The sequence below is a fragment of the Drosophila guanche genome, unplaced genomic scaffold, assembly GCF_900245975.1.
Source record: "Drosophila guanche unplaced genomic scaffold, DGUA_6, whole genome shotgun sequence".
Lineage (NCBI taxonomy): Eukaryota > Metazoa > Arthropoda > Insecta > Diptera > Drosophilidae > Drosophila > Drosophila guanche.
This window is the reverse complement of record NW_022995747.1, coordinates 3,064,464-3,076,180: the sequence shown is the minus strand read 5'-3', so window position 1 is coordinate 3,076,180 and position 11,717 is coordinate 3,064,464. Positions and strand designations below refer to the sequence as shown.

General features: G+C 51.8%; 1 protein-coding gene across 3 annotated transcripts in view; it reads left to right on the top strand.

Annotated features, from left to right (window-relative positions):
- The window catches only part of LOC117583695 (dynein beta chain, ciliary), a 41,577-nt gene that overhangs the window by 9,225 nt on the left and 20,635 nt on the right, over window positions 1-11,717 (top strand). For 2 of the 3 annotated variants that reach the window (XM_034272173.1, XM_034272175.1), the window contains 7 exons: window positions 719-2,391; window positions 2,449-2,668; window positions 2,767-4,805; window positions 4,864-5,169; window positions 5,219-7,981; window positions 8,039-8,233; window positions 10,094-10,310. In XM_034272173.1, coding sequence (XP_034128064.1) covers window positions 719-2,391; window positions 2,449-2,668; window positions 2,767-4,805; window positions 4,864-5,169; window positions 5,219-7,981; window positions 8,039-8,233; window positions 10,094-10,193 — 7,296 coding nt within the window. In that variant the 3' untranslated portion in view covers window positions 10,194-10,310. Of the gene's footprint in view, window positions 1-718; window positions 2,392-2,448; window positions 2,669-2,766; window positions 4,806-4,863; window positions 5,170-5,218; window positions 7,982-8,038; window positions 8,234-10,093; window positions 10,311-11,717 lie in introns of those variants that run through there. The other variant, XM_034272174.1, reaches the window with a different exon arrangement.

Below are 11,717 nucleotides of genomic sequence, written 5' to 3'. Positions count from 1 at the left end.
ACTTAATATTTCACGTACATTTAACCTACTGCCGGGGTTTAAATGTCGTAATTTTATCCATTGGCAGCAGTCTCGCTCCTCTCGCTCCTCTTGCTCCTCTTCTGAATGTTTTACTGTCCCCCCCACCGAAAGTTTGTCTCAATTACGTGCGTGCCAGGCTGCCAGGCTGCCAGCCAGGACGCTGTGTTGGCCAATAGCCGAATATTAAGACTGTAGCGCATTGCAAACCTCCCTCTCTCTCTCTCTCTCTTCACCCCGTTTGTCATTGGCAACTTTTTAATTAAAAGTTTCATCCGAGTAATGGGATATTTGCACTGCGAAATGCCACGAACCACGGACCACGGACGACTCCAGCAGATACCTCTACCAGATAGATGGATACTTGTGTGCAATATTTGTGGGTGTCGTTGTCGTTGTCGCCTCTGCCTTTTCCTTTCCTTCATTTGCTACAAGTATCTAATTGCCAAAAGGATTTGCAAAACTTGGGCCTGGAACTGGACCTCCAAGCCACTCCCTCTCCCACTCCCACTCCCACTCCCACTCCCACTCTTGTTGCTGGCAAAACTTTTTGGCCAACAATTGCCAGCAAAACTATGCCCAAAACACACGGAGGGGCTACGGGTTACGTGAGTCTCTGGCTAATGAGCTGCAAGAGTCACGCGCACAATTAGGTGGAGCTAAAAGATTTTAATTAAAGGTCACATCGATTTCTCCCTAGCGCGACGATCGGCAGCGACCCGAGGATCAGGTGCTAATGCGAGCTCTGCGAGATTTCAATATACCCAAAATTGTCACCGACGATGTGCCCGTGTTTATGGGTCTGATTGGAGACCTCTTTCCCGCCCTGGATGTGCCGCGTAAGCGGAATATGGAATTTGAGGCTGTGATCAAGCGTTCGGCCATTGATCTGAAACTGCAGCCAGAGGATGGTTTTATCCTGAAGATTGTGCAGCTGGAGGAGCTGTTTGCCGTGCGGCATTCCGTGTTCATAATTGGCTTTGCCGGCACGGGCAAGTCTGAAGTGTGGAAAACCCTAAACAAAACGTACCAGAACCAGAAGCGAAAGCCACACTACAACGACCTCAATCCGAAGGCGGTGACCAATGACGAGCTGTTTGGCATTGTCAATCCAGCGACTCGGGAGTGGAAGGACGGACTGTTCTCCATACTGATGCGCGATCAGGCGAATCTCGGTGGCACTGGGCCCAAGTGGATTGTGCTCGATGGCGACATTGATCCCATGTGGATCGAGAGTCTCAACACGGTGATGGATGACAACAAAGTGCTGACGCTGGCGAGCAACGAGCGCATTGCCCTGACCAAGGAGATGCGTTTGCTCTTCGAGATTGCATCGCTGCGAACAGCCACACCGGCCACCGTGTCGCGTGCTGGGATATTGTACATAAATCCGCAGGACTTGGGCTGGACACCGTTCATCCAGTCGTGGCTGGGCACACGCACCAACACCAGCGAGGTGGCCACGCTCAATGTGTTGTTCGACAAGTATGTGCCGCCGCTGCTGGACATGTTCCGGAATCGCCTGAAGTCCATTACGCCCATCTCGGACATAGCGCGACTGCAGATGACTTGCTTCCTGCTGGACAGCATGCTGACGCCACAGAATGTGCCCCACGAATGCCCCAAGGACTGGTACGAGATTTACTTTGTCTTCAGCATTGTGTGGGGCTTTGGCTCCTCGCTGTTCCAAGACCAAATCATCGACTGGCGCAACGAGTTCAGCAAGTGGTTCCTCAACGAGTACAAATCTGTGAAGTTCCCCTCAGCTGGGAATATATTCTCCTTCTACATTGACAACGAGTCCAAGAAGTTCCTGCCGTGGACCAATCTGGTGCCAGAGTTCGAGCTGGACATGGATCTGCCGCTGCAGTCCAATTTGGTGAACACCAACGAGACGACTCGCCTGCGCTTCTTCATGGACACCCTGATCGAGGCGGACCATCCGCTGATGCTCATCGGCCCACCTGGCTCGGGCAAGACCATTCTCATGAATGCCAAACTGAATGCTCTGCCCACCGAGAAGTATGCGGTGACAAATGTTCCATTCAACTTCTACACCACCTCGGAGATGCTGCAGCGCATTCTGGAGAAGCCGCTGGAGAAGAAAGCCGGTCGCAACTACGGGCCCATTGGCAACAAGCGCATGATTTACTTTGTGGATGACATGAACATGCCCGAGGTGGACAAATACTTTACGGTGCAGCCACACACGTTGATTCGACAGTTCATGGACTATCATCATTGGTACGATCGCCAGAAGATGACGCTCAAGGACATACACAAATGCAATTTTGTGGCCTGCATGAATCCTTCTGCGGGTTCCTTCACCATCGATCCACGATTGCAGCGACACTTTTGCTCCTTTGCCGTGAAGTGAGTTAAGATAATAATTAATTATTCAATTTATTTATTTGATTTTTTCCCCCACAGTCCACCCAGCCCGGACGCCTTGTTCCACATCCTCAATTCCATACTCTCTCAGCACTTGAATAATCCCGCTCAAAAGTTCGACAAGACTGTTGTCAGACTGTGCGAGAGCATGGTCACAACGGCCATTACGTTGCATCAGAAGGTGGCAGCCACATTCCTGCCCACAGCCATTAAATTTCATTACAACTTCAATCTGCGCGATATCGCAAATATATTTACGGTGAGTCCTGCAGAGAAATCTGCACAGGCGCACACAAATTTCCACACAAATTCCACCAATTAAAACTAATATAATTATCTCTATGCCCCCCCCCCCAGGGCATTCTCTATGCCAATAGCGAAACCTGCCCCAATGCCAACTACATGATACGCCTATGGGTGCACGAATGCTATCGGGTTTATGGCGACAAGCTTGTGGACTACACGGACATTGGCAGCTTTAAGAAAGTCGTTGCCGATGCCGTGCGCAAGGGCATCGAGGGTCTGACCGAGGATGTGGTCTATGCACAGCCTCACATTTATTGTCACTTTGCGAAGGGATTGACGGACATCAAGTACATGCCCATACCGGACTGGGAGCGGCTGAAGTCGCTGCTGGAGGAGGCACAGGATCGTTACAATGACTATGTGGGTGCCATGAATCTGGTGCTCTTCGACGATGCCATGTCCCATGTGTGTCGCATAAGTCGCATCTTGGAGTCCTCCAGGGGCTATGCGCTGCTCATTGGCGTCGGCGGCTCGGGCAAACAGTCGCTGACTCGCTTGGCATCGTTCATCTCATCGCTGGACGTTTTCCAGGTGCAACTGACAAAGGACTACAGCGTCAACGATCTGAAGGTGAACATAGCGGGGCTCTACTCCAAGGCTGGTGTCAAGAACACTGCCTGCTGCTTCCTCATGACCGACTCGGAGGTGGCTCGCGAGCAGTTCCTGGTGCTGGTCAACGATCTGCTGGCCTCTGGCGAAATTCACGAACTCTTTCCCGACGATGAGGTGGAGAATATTGTCAATGCCGTGCGGAATGAGGTGAAACAGCTGGGCATCATGGACAGCAAAGAGAACTGCTGGAAGTATTTCATCGAGAAGGTGCGCAGCCTGCTGAAGGTTGTCCTCTGCTTCTCGCCGGTGGGTGCCACGCTGCGTGTTCGTTCCCGCAAGTTCCCGGCTCTGGTGAACTGCACGACCATCGATTGGTTCCACGAGTGGCCGCAGCAGGCCCTCGAGTCGGTGTCCATGCGCTTCCTCTCGGAGATTACGGTGTTGCCCCAAGAACTCGCCTTCCCCGTGTCCAAATTCATGGCCTACGTGCACAAGACGGTCAACGACATATCGCAGATTTATTTGGCCAATGCCAAGCGCTACAACTACACGACACCCAAGTCATTCCTCGAGCTGATTGCGCTCTACTCGAAGCTGCTGCACGAGAAGGTCAAAGCCAATCTGGATCGGCGCATTCGCCTGGAGAACGGACTCATCAAGCTGGCGAGTTGCACCAAGGAGGTGGACGCACTGCAGGATGTGCTCAAGGTGCAGGAGGTGGAGCTGAAGGTGAAGAACCAGGAGGCCGACAATCTGATTGTGGTCGTGGGCACAGAGAACGAGAAGGTGTCCAAGGAGCGAGCATTCGCCACCAAGGAGGAGAAGAATGTGCGCCAAATCGAGGAGGATGTCACGGCCAAGGCCAAGCTCTGCGAGGAGGATTTCCTGAAGGCACAGCCCGCACTGCTGGCCGCCCAGGAGGCGCTCAACACACTCAACAAGAACAATCTGACCGAGTTGAAGTCCTTTGGCTCGCCACCCGATGCTGTGGTGAGCGTCTGCGGCGCTGTCCTCGTGCTGTTTGCCAGCAAGGGAAAGATACCCAAGGATCGCAGCTGGAAGGCTTGCCGCGTCATCATGGGCAATGTGGACAAGTTCCTCGACAATCTCATCAACTACGACAAGAAGCACATTCATCCGGATGTCATCAAGGCCCTGCAGCCGTACATCAACGATCCAGACTTCAGTCCCGAGAAGATCATCTCCAAATCCTCGGCTGCCGCCGGTCTCTGCTCGTGGGTAATCAACATTAATCGCTTCTACGATGTCTACCTGATAGTGGAGCCTAAGGAGCGCGCTCTGCTGGAGTCGGAGAAGGAGCTGCAGGATGCCCGGGACAAGCTGACGGCGCTGAACCAGCGCCTCAACGAACTGGAGGAGGAGCTGAGTGTTCTGCAAATGGAATACGACGAGGCGCTGGCCCAGAAGCAAAAGTGCCAGGATGAGGCGGACAAAACGGCCTTCACCATCGACATTGCAAATCGACTGATTGGGGGTCTGGCCAATGAGAAGGTGCGCTGGACAGAGTCCGTTAAAAGGTACGAAAAATTAGCAACAAAATTCGTTCTATTGCTGACCTTTCCACCTCTCTTACAGCTTGACTTCTGGCATCAGACAACTGCCTGGGGATATTCTAATCATTGCCTGCTTCATTTCCTATGTGGGCTGCTTCACCCGCGCCTATCGCAGCGAACTGCAGGAGAAAATGTGGGCGCCCGCCTTCAAGAAGAGCGAGCCACCCATACCCTCGACGGACGGTGTCGATCCCTTTGACATGATCTGCGACGATGCCCAAATAGCCGAATGGAACAATCAGGGACTGCCCAGCGATCGCATGTCAGCGGAAAATGCCGCAATTCTCGTGCAATCCGAGCGCTATCCGCTCATGATCGATCCGCAGCTGTAAGTAGTCGAATCTTTGAGCTAACAAAACCCTAACACTGATCCACAGTCAGGGCATCAAGTGGGTGAAGAACAAGTACGGTGCGGGTCTCGTTGTGCTGCGACTCACGCAGCGGGGCTACCTCGATCAGGTGGAGAAGGCGGTGAGCAATGGCAGTGTTTTGCTCATTGAAAACATTGGCGAGAATGTGGATCCCGTGCTGAATCCACTGCTGGGACGGCAGCTCATCAAAAAGGGCACCATACTGAAGATCGGCGATCGTGAGATTGATTTTAATCCAAAGTTCCGACTGATTCTGCACACAAAGCTGGCAAATCCTCACTACAAGCCCGAAATGCAGGCCCAGACTACGCTGATCAACTTCACAGTGACCCGCGATGGACTCGAGGATCAGCTGCTGGCGGAGGTTGTCAAGGTGGAACGCCCGGATCTGGAGTCCATGCGCACACGACTCACCCAGCAGCAGAATCACTTTAAGATTACACTGAAATTCCTGGAAGATGATCTGCTGGCGCGTCTCTCATCGGCAGGCGACAATGTGCTGGAGGATGTGACTTTGGTCATGAATCTGGAGAAGACCAAAAAGACAGCGGACGAGATAGAGATCAAGGTGGCCGAGGCAAAGATCACTGGTGTCCAGATCGATTCGGCTCGTGAGGCTTACCGGCCGGCGGCGGAGCGTGCCTCCATCATTTACTTTATCCTCAACGATCTGTTCAAGATCAATCCCATCTACCAGTTCTCGCTGAAAGCCTTCACCGTGGTCTTCAACAATGCCATGCTGAAGGCCACGCCCGCCGAGAAGCTCAAGGATCGTGTGGAGAGCCTCATCGACTCGATAACCTACTGCACCTACATCTACACATCTCGCGGACTGTTCGAGCAGGATAAGCTCATATTCCTCACACAAATGTGCATCCAAATCCTAGTCACCGCTGGGGAAGTGGAGCCCATTGAGTTGGACTTTCTGCTGCGCTTTCCCTACATGCCAAATCAAACTTCGAACTATCCCTGGATGACGAATCTCGGCTGGGGCGGCATCCGCGCACTGAGCAATCTGCCCGCGTTCAAGGGTCTTGAGAAGGACATTGAGGGCTCGCACAAGCGCTGGAAGAAGTTTGTCGATTCGGAGAGTCCCGAGAATGAGAAGTTCCCCGGCGAATGGAAGGGCAAATCGGCCATCCAGAGATTGTGTATTATGCGCTGCATTCGCCCCGATCGCATGTCCTACGCGATGCAAACATTCATCGACGAGAAGCTCGGCTCCAAGTACATCGATGCGCGGTCCGTGGAGTTTGCCAAGACTTTCGAGGAGTCCAGCCCCGAGACGCACATGTTCTTTGTCCTCTCGCCGGGCGTCGATCCACTGAAGGATGTGGAGAAGCTGGGCAAGACGCTTGGCTTTAGTTTCGATCACGAGAATTTCCACAGCGTTTCTCTCGGACAGGGCCAGGAGATTGTGGCCGAGAATGCCATTGAAACAGCCTCACAGAACGGCCACTGGGTCATCCTGCAGAACATTCACTTGGTGGCCCGCTGGCTGCCCAGTTTGGAGAAGAAAATGGAATCCTCGCTGAACAATGCCCACGAGAACTATCGACTGTTTCTGAGTGCCGAGCCTGCGGGCGATCCTCTGATGCACATTCTGCCGCAGGGCATCCTGGAATCGGCCATCAAGATAACCAATGAACCGCCCACGGGCATGATGGCCAACATACACAAGGCATTGGATAATTTCAGCGATGAGACGCTGGAGATGTGCTCCAAGGAGACAGAGTTCAAGGCTGTTCTCTTCTCGCTGTGCTACTTCCATGCTGTTGTCGCGGAGCGTCGCAAGTTCGGGCCACAGGGCTGGAATCGCGGCTATCCCTTCAATGTGGGCGATCTCACCATCTCCGTTTATGTGCTGTACAATTATCTGGAGGCCAACACCCGTGTGCCGTGGGAGGATCTGCGTTATCTCTTCGGCGAGATCATGTACGGCGGACACATCACGGACGACTGGGACAGGCGGCTGTGCCGCACCTACCTAGAGGAGTTCATGCAACCGGAGCTGATCGATGGAGAGTTGAACTACTGCCAGGGCTTCCCGGCTCCCGGCATCCTCAAGTATGCCGGCTACCATCAGTACATCGATGACAATCTGCCCTCGGAGAGTCCCGCTCTCTATGGCCTGCATTCGAATGCGGAGATTGGCTTCCTGACGACCGTCTCGGAGCGTCTTTTCCGCATTGTTTTCGAGCTGCAGCCGCGCATGTCCAGCGGCGGCAGCGGTGGCGGAGAGTCCGTATCGCAGGAGGACATCACCAAGGGCATCATTGAGGATCTGCTGGACAAGATACCGACACCGTTCAACATCCTGGAGCTCATGGCTCGCGTCGAAGACCGCAATCCCTACATAATTGTCGCCTTTCAGGAATGCGAACGAATGAACATGCTGATGGCCGAGATGCGGCGATCCCTCAACGAAATCGATCTGGGGCTCAAGGGCGAACTGACAATCTCCTCGCTGATGGAGGATCTCATGCTGTGCCTGTACATGGATCAGGTGCCCGAGCAGTGGACCAAGCTGGCCTATCCCAGCATGTTGGGCCTTCAATCCTGGTTCTCCGATCTCATGTTGCGTCTGCGGGAGCTGGAGGGTTGGGTGGCCGACTTCCGGCTGCCCTCGTCCATATGGCTGGCGGGTTTCTTTAATCCTCAATCACTTCTCACGGCCATTATGCAGCAGACGGCGCGCAAGAACGAGTGGCCGCTGGATCGCATGTGCCTCAATTGTGATGTGACCAAGAAGTTTAAGGAGGAGTTTACGTAAGGGAAAACTAATCATCGCTTGAGGATTCTACTGATAAATCTCTCTGTGTTTAGGTCTGCTCCCCGCGAAGGTGCCTACGTGAATGGTTTGTTTATGGAGGGTGCTCGTTGGGACATGAAAATGGGCACCATTACCGATGCCTTCAACAAGGAACTGTTCCCCGCCATGCCCGTCATTTACATCAAGGCCGTCACACAGGACAAGCAGGACACGAAGAATGTCTACGAGTGTCCAGTCTATAAAATTCGGTATGTACCTCTGACTGACCGACCACAAACGAGGGACAGACTCGAAACCACTCCCAGGCCCAATTCAATCCACACACTATTCACTGCTCAGAGCTCTGTCCAGCTCTAATCGCCGCCGGATGTCCGCATAGAAATTTGCCTGCCATTGTTTTTGTGCCTCTCGTTATATTTGCCGGACTGACTGGGAGGGGTGAGGGTTTATTTTTTGTGCCGAGAGAAGCGCTTTGTTGTTGTCAGCATTCGCTTTCAATTTCCTCATCCACTCGAACTAACATCCTTCCGCTGACTTGTCGTCATGGTTGCTCATTCATGGCCAGTTTTCGCAGTGTCTGCGTCCAGTCCAGTCCACTCCCCTGCTCCCCTCTGGTCTGACTGTCTGCTTCTCCGGTCAATCGTCAATCGTCAGCAGGGCCGCCTGTCCGTTTGTCAATCAATTGTGAATTGTTTATTGAATGTTGTCGTTGGACTCTGCACACAATGCCACTAACAGTCCAGCCAGTCCTGGACTGGTCCAGTCCAGTTGTCAGGAGCTGTTGGCACTGGCTTTGGCTTCGTTTTGGTTTTTCGCTTCCCTTTCGCTGGCCATCAACATTTCTAGTTCTTTATTTCCTTTTTTGTTTCAACTTTTGGCAGCGGGGGAAGAACGGACTAGCTACTAACATTGTTTACACTGTCAAACGCTCTATTTTCTATTTAGCTTTTTGTGCACACACACACACACACACACACACACACACAGATGGTGGGCGGCTGGGGGTTTTTGTCTGCCTTTCTATTTGCGCGCTGATCGATTTGTTGTTGAGCGACGGGGCATGGGTATTGGGCTTTTCATTGAGTGATTTGGCTGGAGAGCAGAGTGTGTGGAGTGTGTGTGTCTTGAATACCCTTTTTGCGGGAAGAATCTACAGTCTAAACTGTAAGTTTTAACTACTTAAATGAAGCTATATTTAACCTGGCAGTGTAGCCCAGAACCTCCACACGATTAGCCATTATTTCTGTCATGTTTTAAATAGTTACTGCAGGCCCCAATGCTCTTATAAATTTGCTCCAAATGGAAATGTTCTTTGTTCGTAATGAAATACTGTTGACTTTTCTCATACACACACACAGACAGAGAGACACACACAGAGACAGAGTCATTGAATCGCGTGTCCTTAACAAATGCACGAGATTGCTTTTAAACGAGAAGGACGCCATGCAGTCTGCTGCCCAGCCTCGCCATGTGATGATTTGTTCTCACATAATGAAACTCATCAGCAGCTACAGAGTCCTGGCAGTTGGCAGTCGGGAGTCGAGTCGAGTCGAGAGTCCTGGCAGTCAGTGGGCTAAAGGGTTTATCCATAAAGTACTACACAAGCTGTGCGCCCAGCGATGCAGCCAAGATCGACGCTTGGCATAATTTCAAAAAGTCCCAGCAGCAGCAGCAGCAGCAGAGCCATGGACTGCCACTTGCAGTGGGGAAAATCATAGTAAAAGCATTTTACAGTTTCATTTTTCATGGCTCAGTGCCGGTGCCCAATGTCCGCTGTCCGTAGTCCACTGTCCGTTGTGCGTTGTCCGCTTGCTGCCTGCCTGCCTGCCTGCTGTCCCCAGTTCGGCTTTTGTGCGATTTACTTAATTTGAAGTGTGTGGCGTGGCCGAGGTTGGAGCTTCGGGTTGGGGTTGAGCTGAAGCCATCGAGCAATTCCTTTTAAAATCAATTTGAGGTTTATTTTTCTTGCGGCTTTCTTCTGGCCTCGCCCTGGTCCTAGCCCTGGACCATCGATTCCATTTGGCTTCCTTCGCTTTTTCTTTACAATGTTTGACTTGGACTGTCACACTATTTATGCACATCCTTACATCCTTACGCTTTTTCTGCAGACTCCGAGGACCCACTTTCGTTTGGACATTTAATCTGAAGAGCAGAGAGAAAGCCAGCAAATGGACCCTGGCCGGCGTTTGTCTGCTGCTGCAGACCTAAAAGCAGAGCAGAGTCCCAACAACCAGCAGGCCTATTCCCCACAGCCAACAGAGTAAACTATGTAAAATAAGCTGTGTTTTTGTTAAATTATATTTCTATATGTTAAATTGATGGATCTCAAATGTGGGAGTGTGGCTGTGACAGCAGTTTTGTTCACGGGTAAGAGCAAGTTTTAAGATGAGGGCAAACAGCTTGTGCAAATTCATTAACAACAGAGTCCCAGTTCCCAGTTACCAGTTTCAGCCAATGTCCTCAGTCCGCCATCACAGACTTACCCCGCCACAGATGGCAGAAGGAAGCCCGCAACTGTTGCGGTTTGCCTGTGCAAAATGAGGGCAATGCATTTGTCCCGGAGGGTTCCAGCGCGCAGTTCCCCAATCCAAAAGCAGCGGGTTGCCAAGCACTTGTTTTTGATGTGACGCTGATATTTAAAAGAGGAGTTCACATCAAAGTTACACAACGCTCATCAACAGTAGCAGTGGGAGGAGCAGCAGCAGCAGCAACCAGTACACCACACAAATGGGTTATACATTTAGTCCATAAGTTTAGTTCGGGTAACTAATATTAGCAGCTTTATAAAGCAGTTTTGTTAGAGTTTAGTTTAAGCCAACAAATTATGACAAATTTCGCAGCGGAAAGACTTGCCCAGGAAGTGCATCTTTTGGGTCGGTTCGCCTGACATTTGGGGCAAGTGTTCCTGCCCGTTTCCATGTGGTAGTACTTGCAGTAATTGCGTAGCATTTTAACTGTGCTGCACTCAAAAGCCTGCTACTGCCACAGCCACTGCCACTGCCACCACTGTTGTTGCAACTGCAACGAGTTGCTCTTCTTACTTGACACATGTCAGTCAGTCACTCAAAGCGCCTGACTCTCTCCCTCTAGAGAGCGGCAGGCAACTGGGATTTGAGATTACGATTGAGGATTGAGCAGAGTGTACACTGTACATGGGATGCCATAAATTTAAGTTAATGCACACCAAGAGTGAGGCACTTAAGCTGTCAGTTATGATACGGCGGCGGGCTCTACTTTCGATCAATGCCGAAGCATTAAGCATACGCCATGCGGGGCCATTGGCCAGGGGCTCATCATTTACCTACCCCCCGCCCTTGTCTCGCGTCCGGTCGAATGCTGATGTTGACTTATGAACATACAACTTTGCAGCAGCAGGCAAAAAGCGGAAATTACATTTCGCTCACTTCGTGTGCAATTAAAGTCGAGCTCGTGGCTCGGCACCGGCTAGGGTTCCTCCTCACAGGCAAAACTTTTCCCTGCTGCAGCTGCTCGGATTTTGCATTTGGCATTTGCATTTGAAAACGCCGCGGCACACACTTTAAAGTGTTTCTGTTAATTCGAATTTGAAGTTTGATCGATATGTGGGGCTGGCAGTTGCGGCTGCCGCCCAATGGCCGCCACCTGGCCACCCCACCCCACACACACACAAACACGTACCGACTCGGATTCCAACCCGGCATTAGAGGTCACACGGAGCAGGCTCTGGAGCACCCCAGTCATTTAGACGCCACA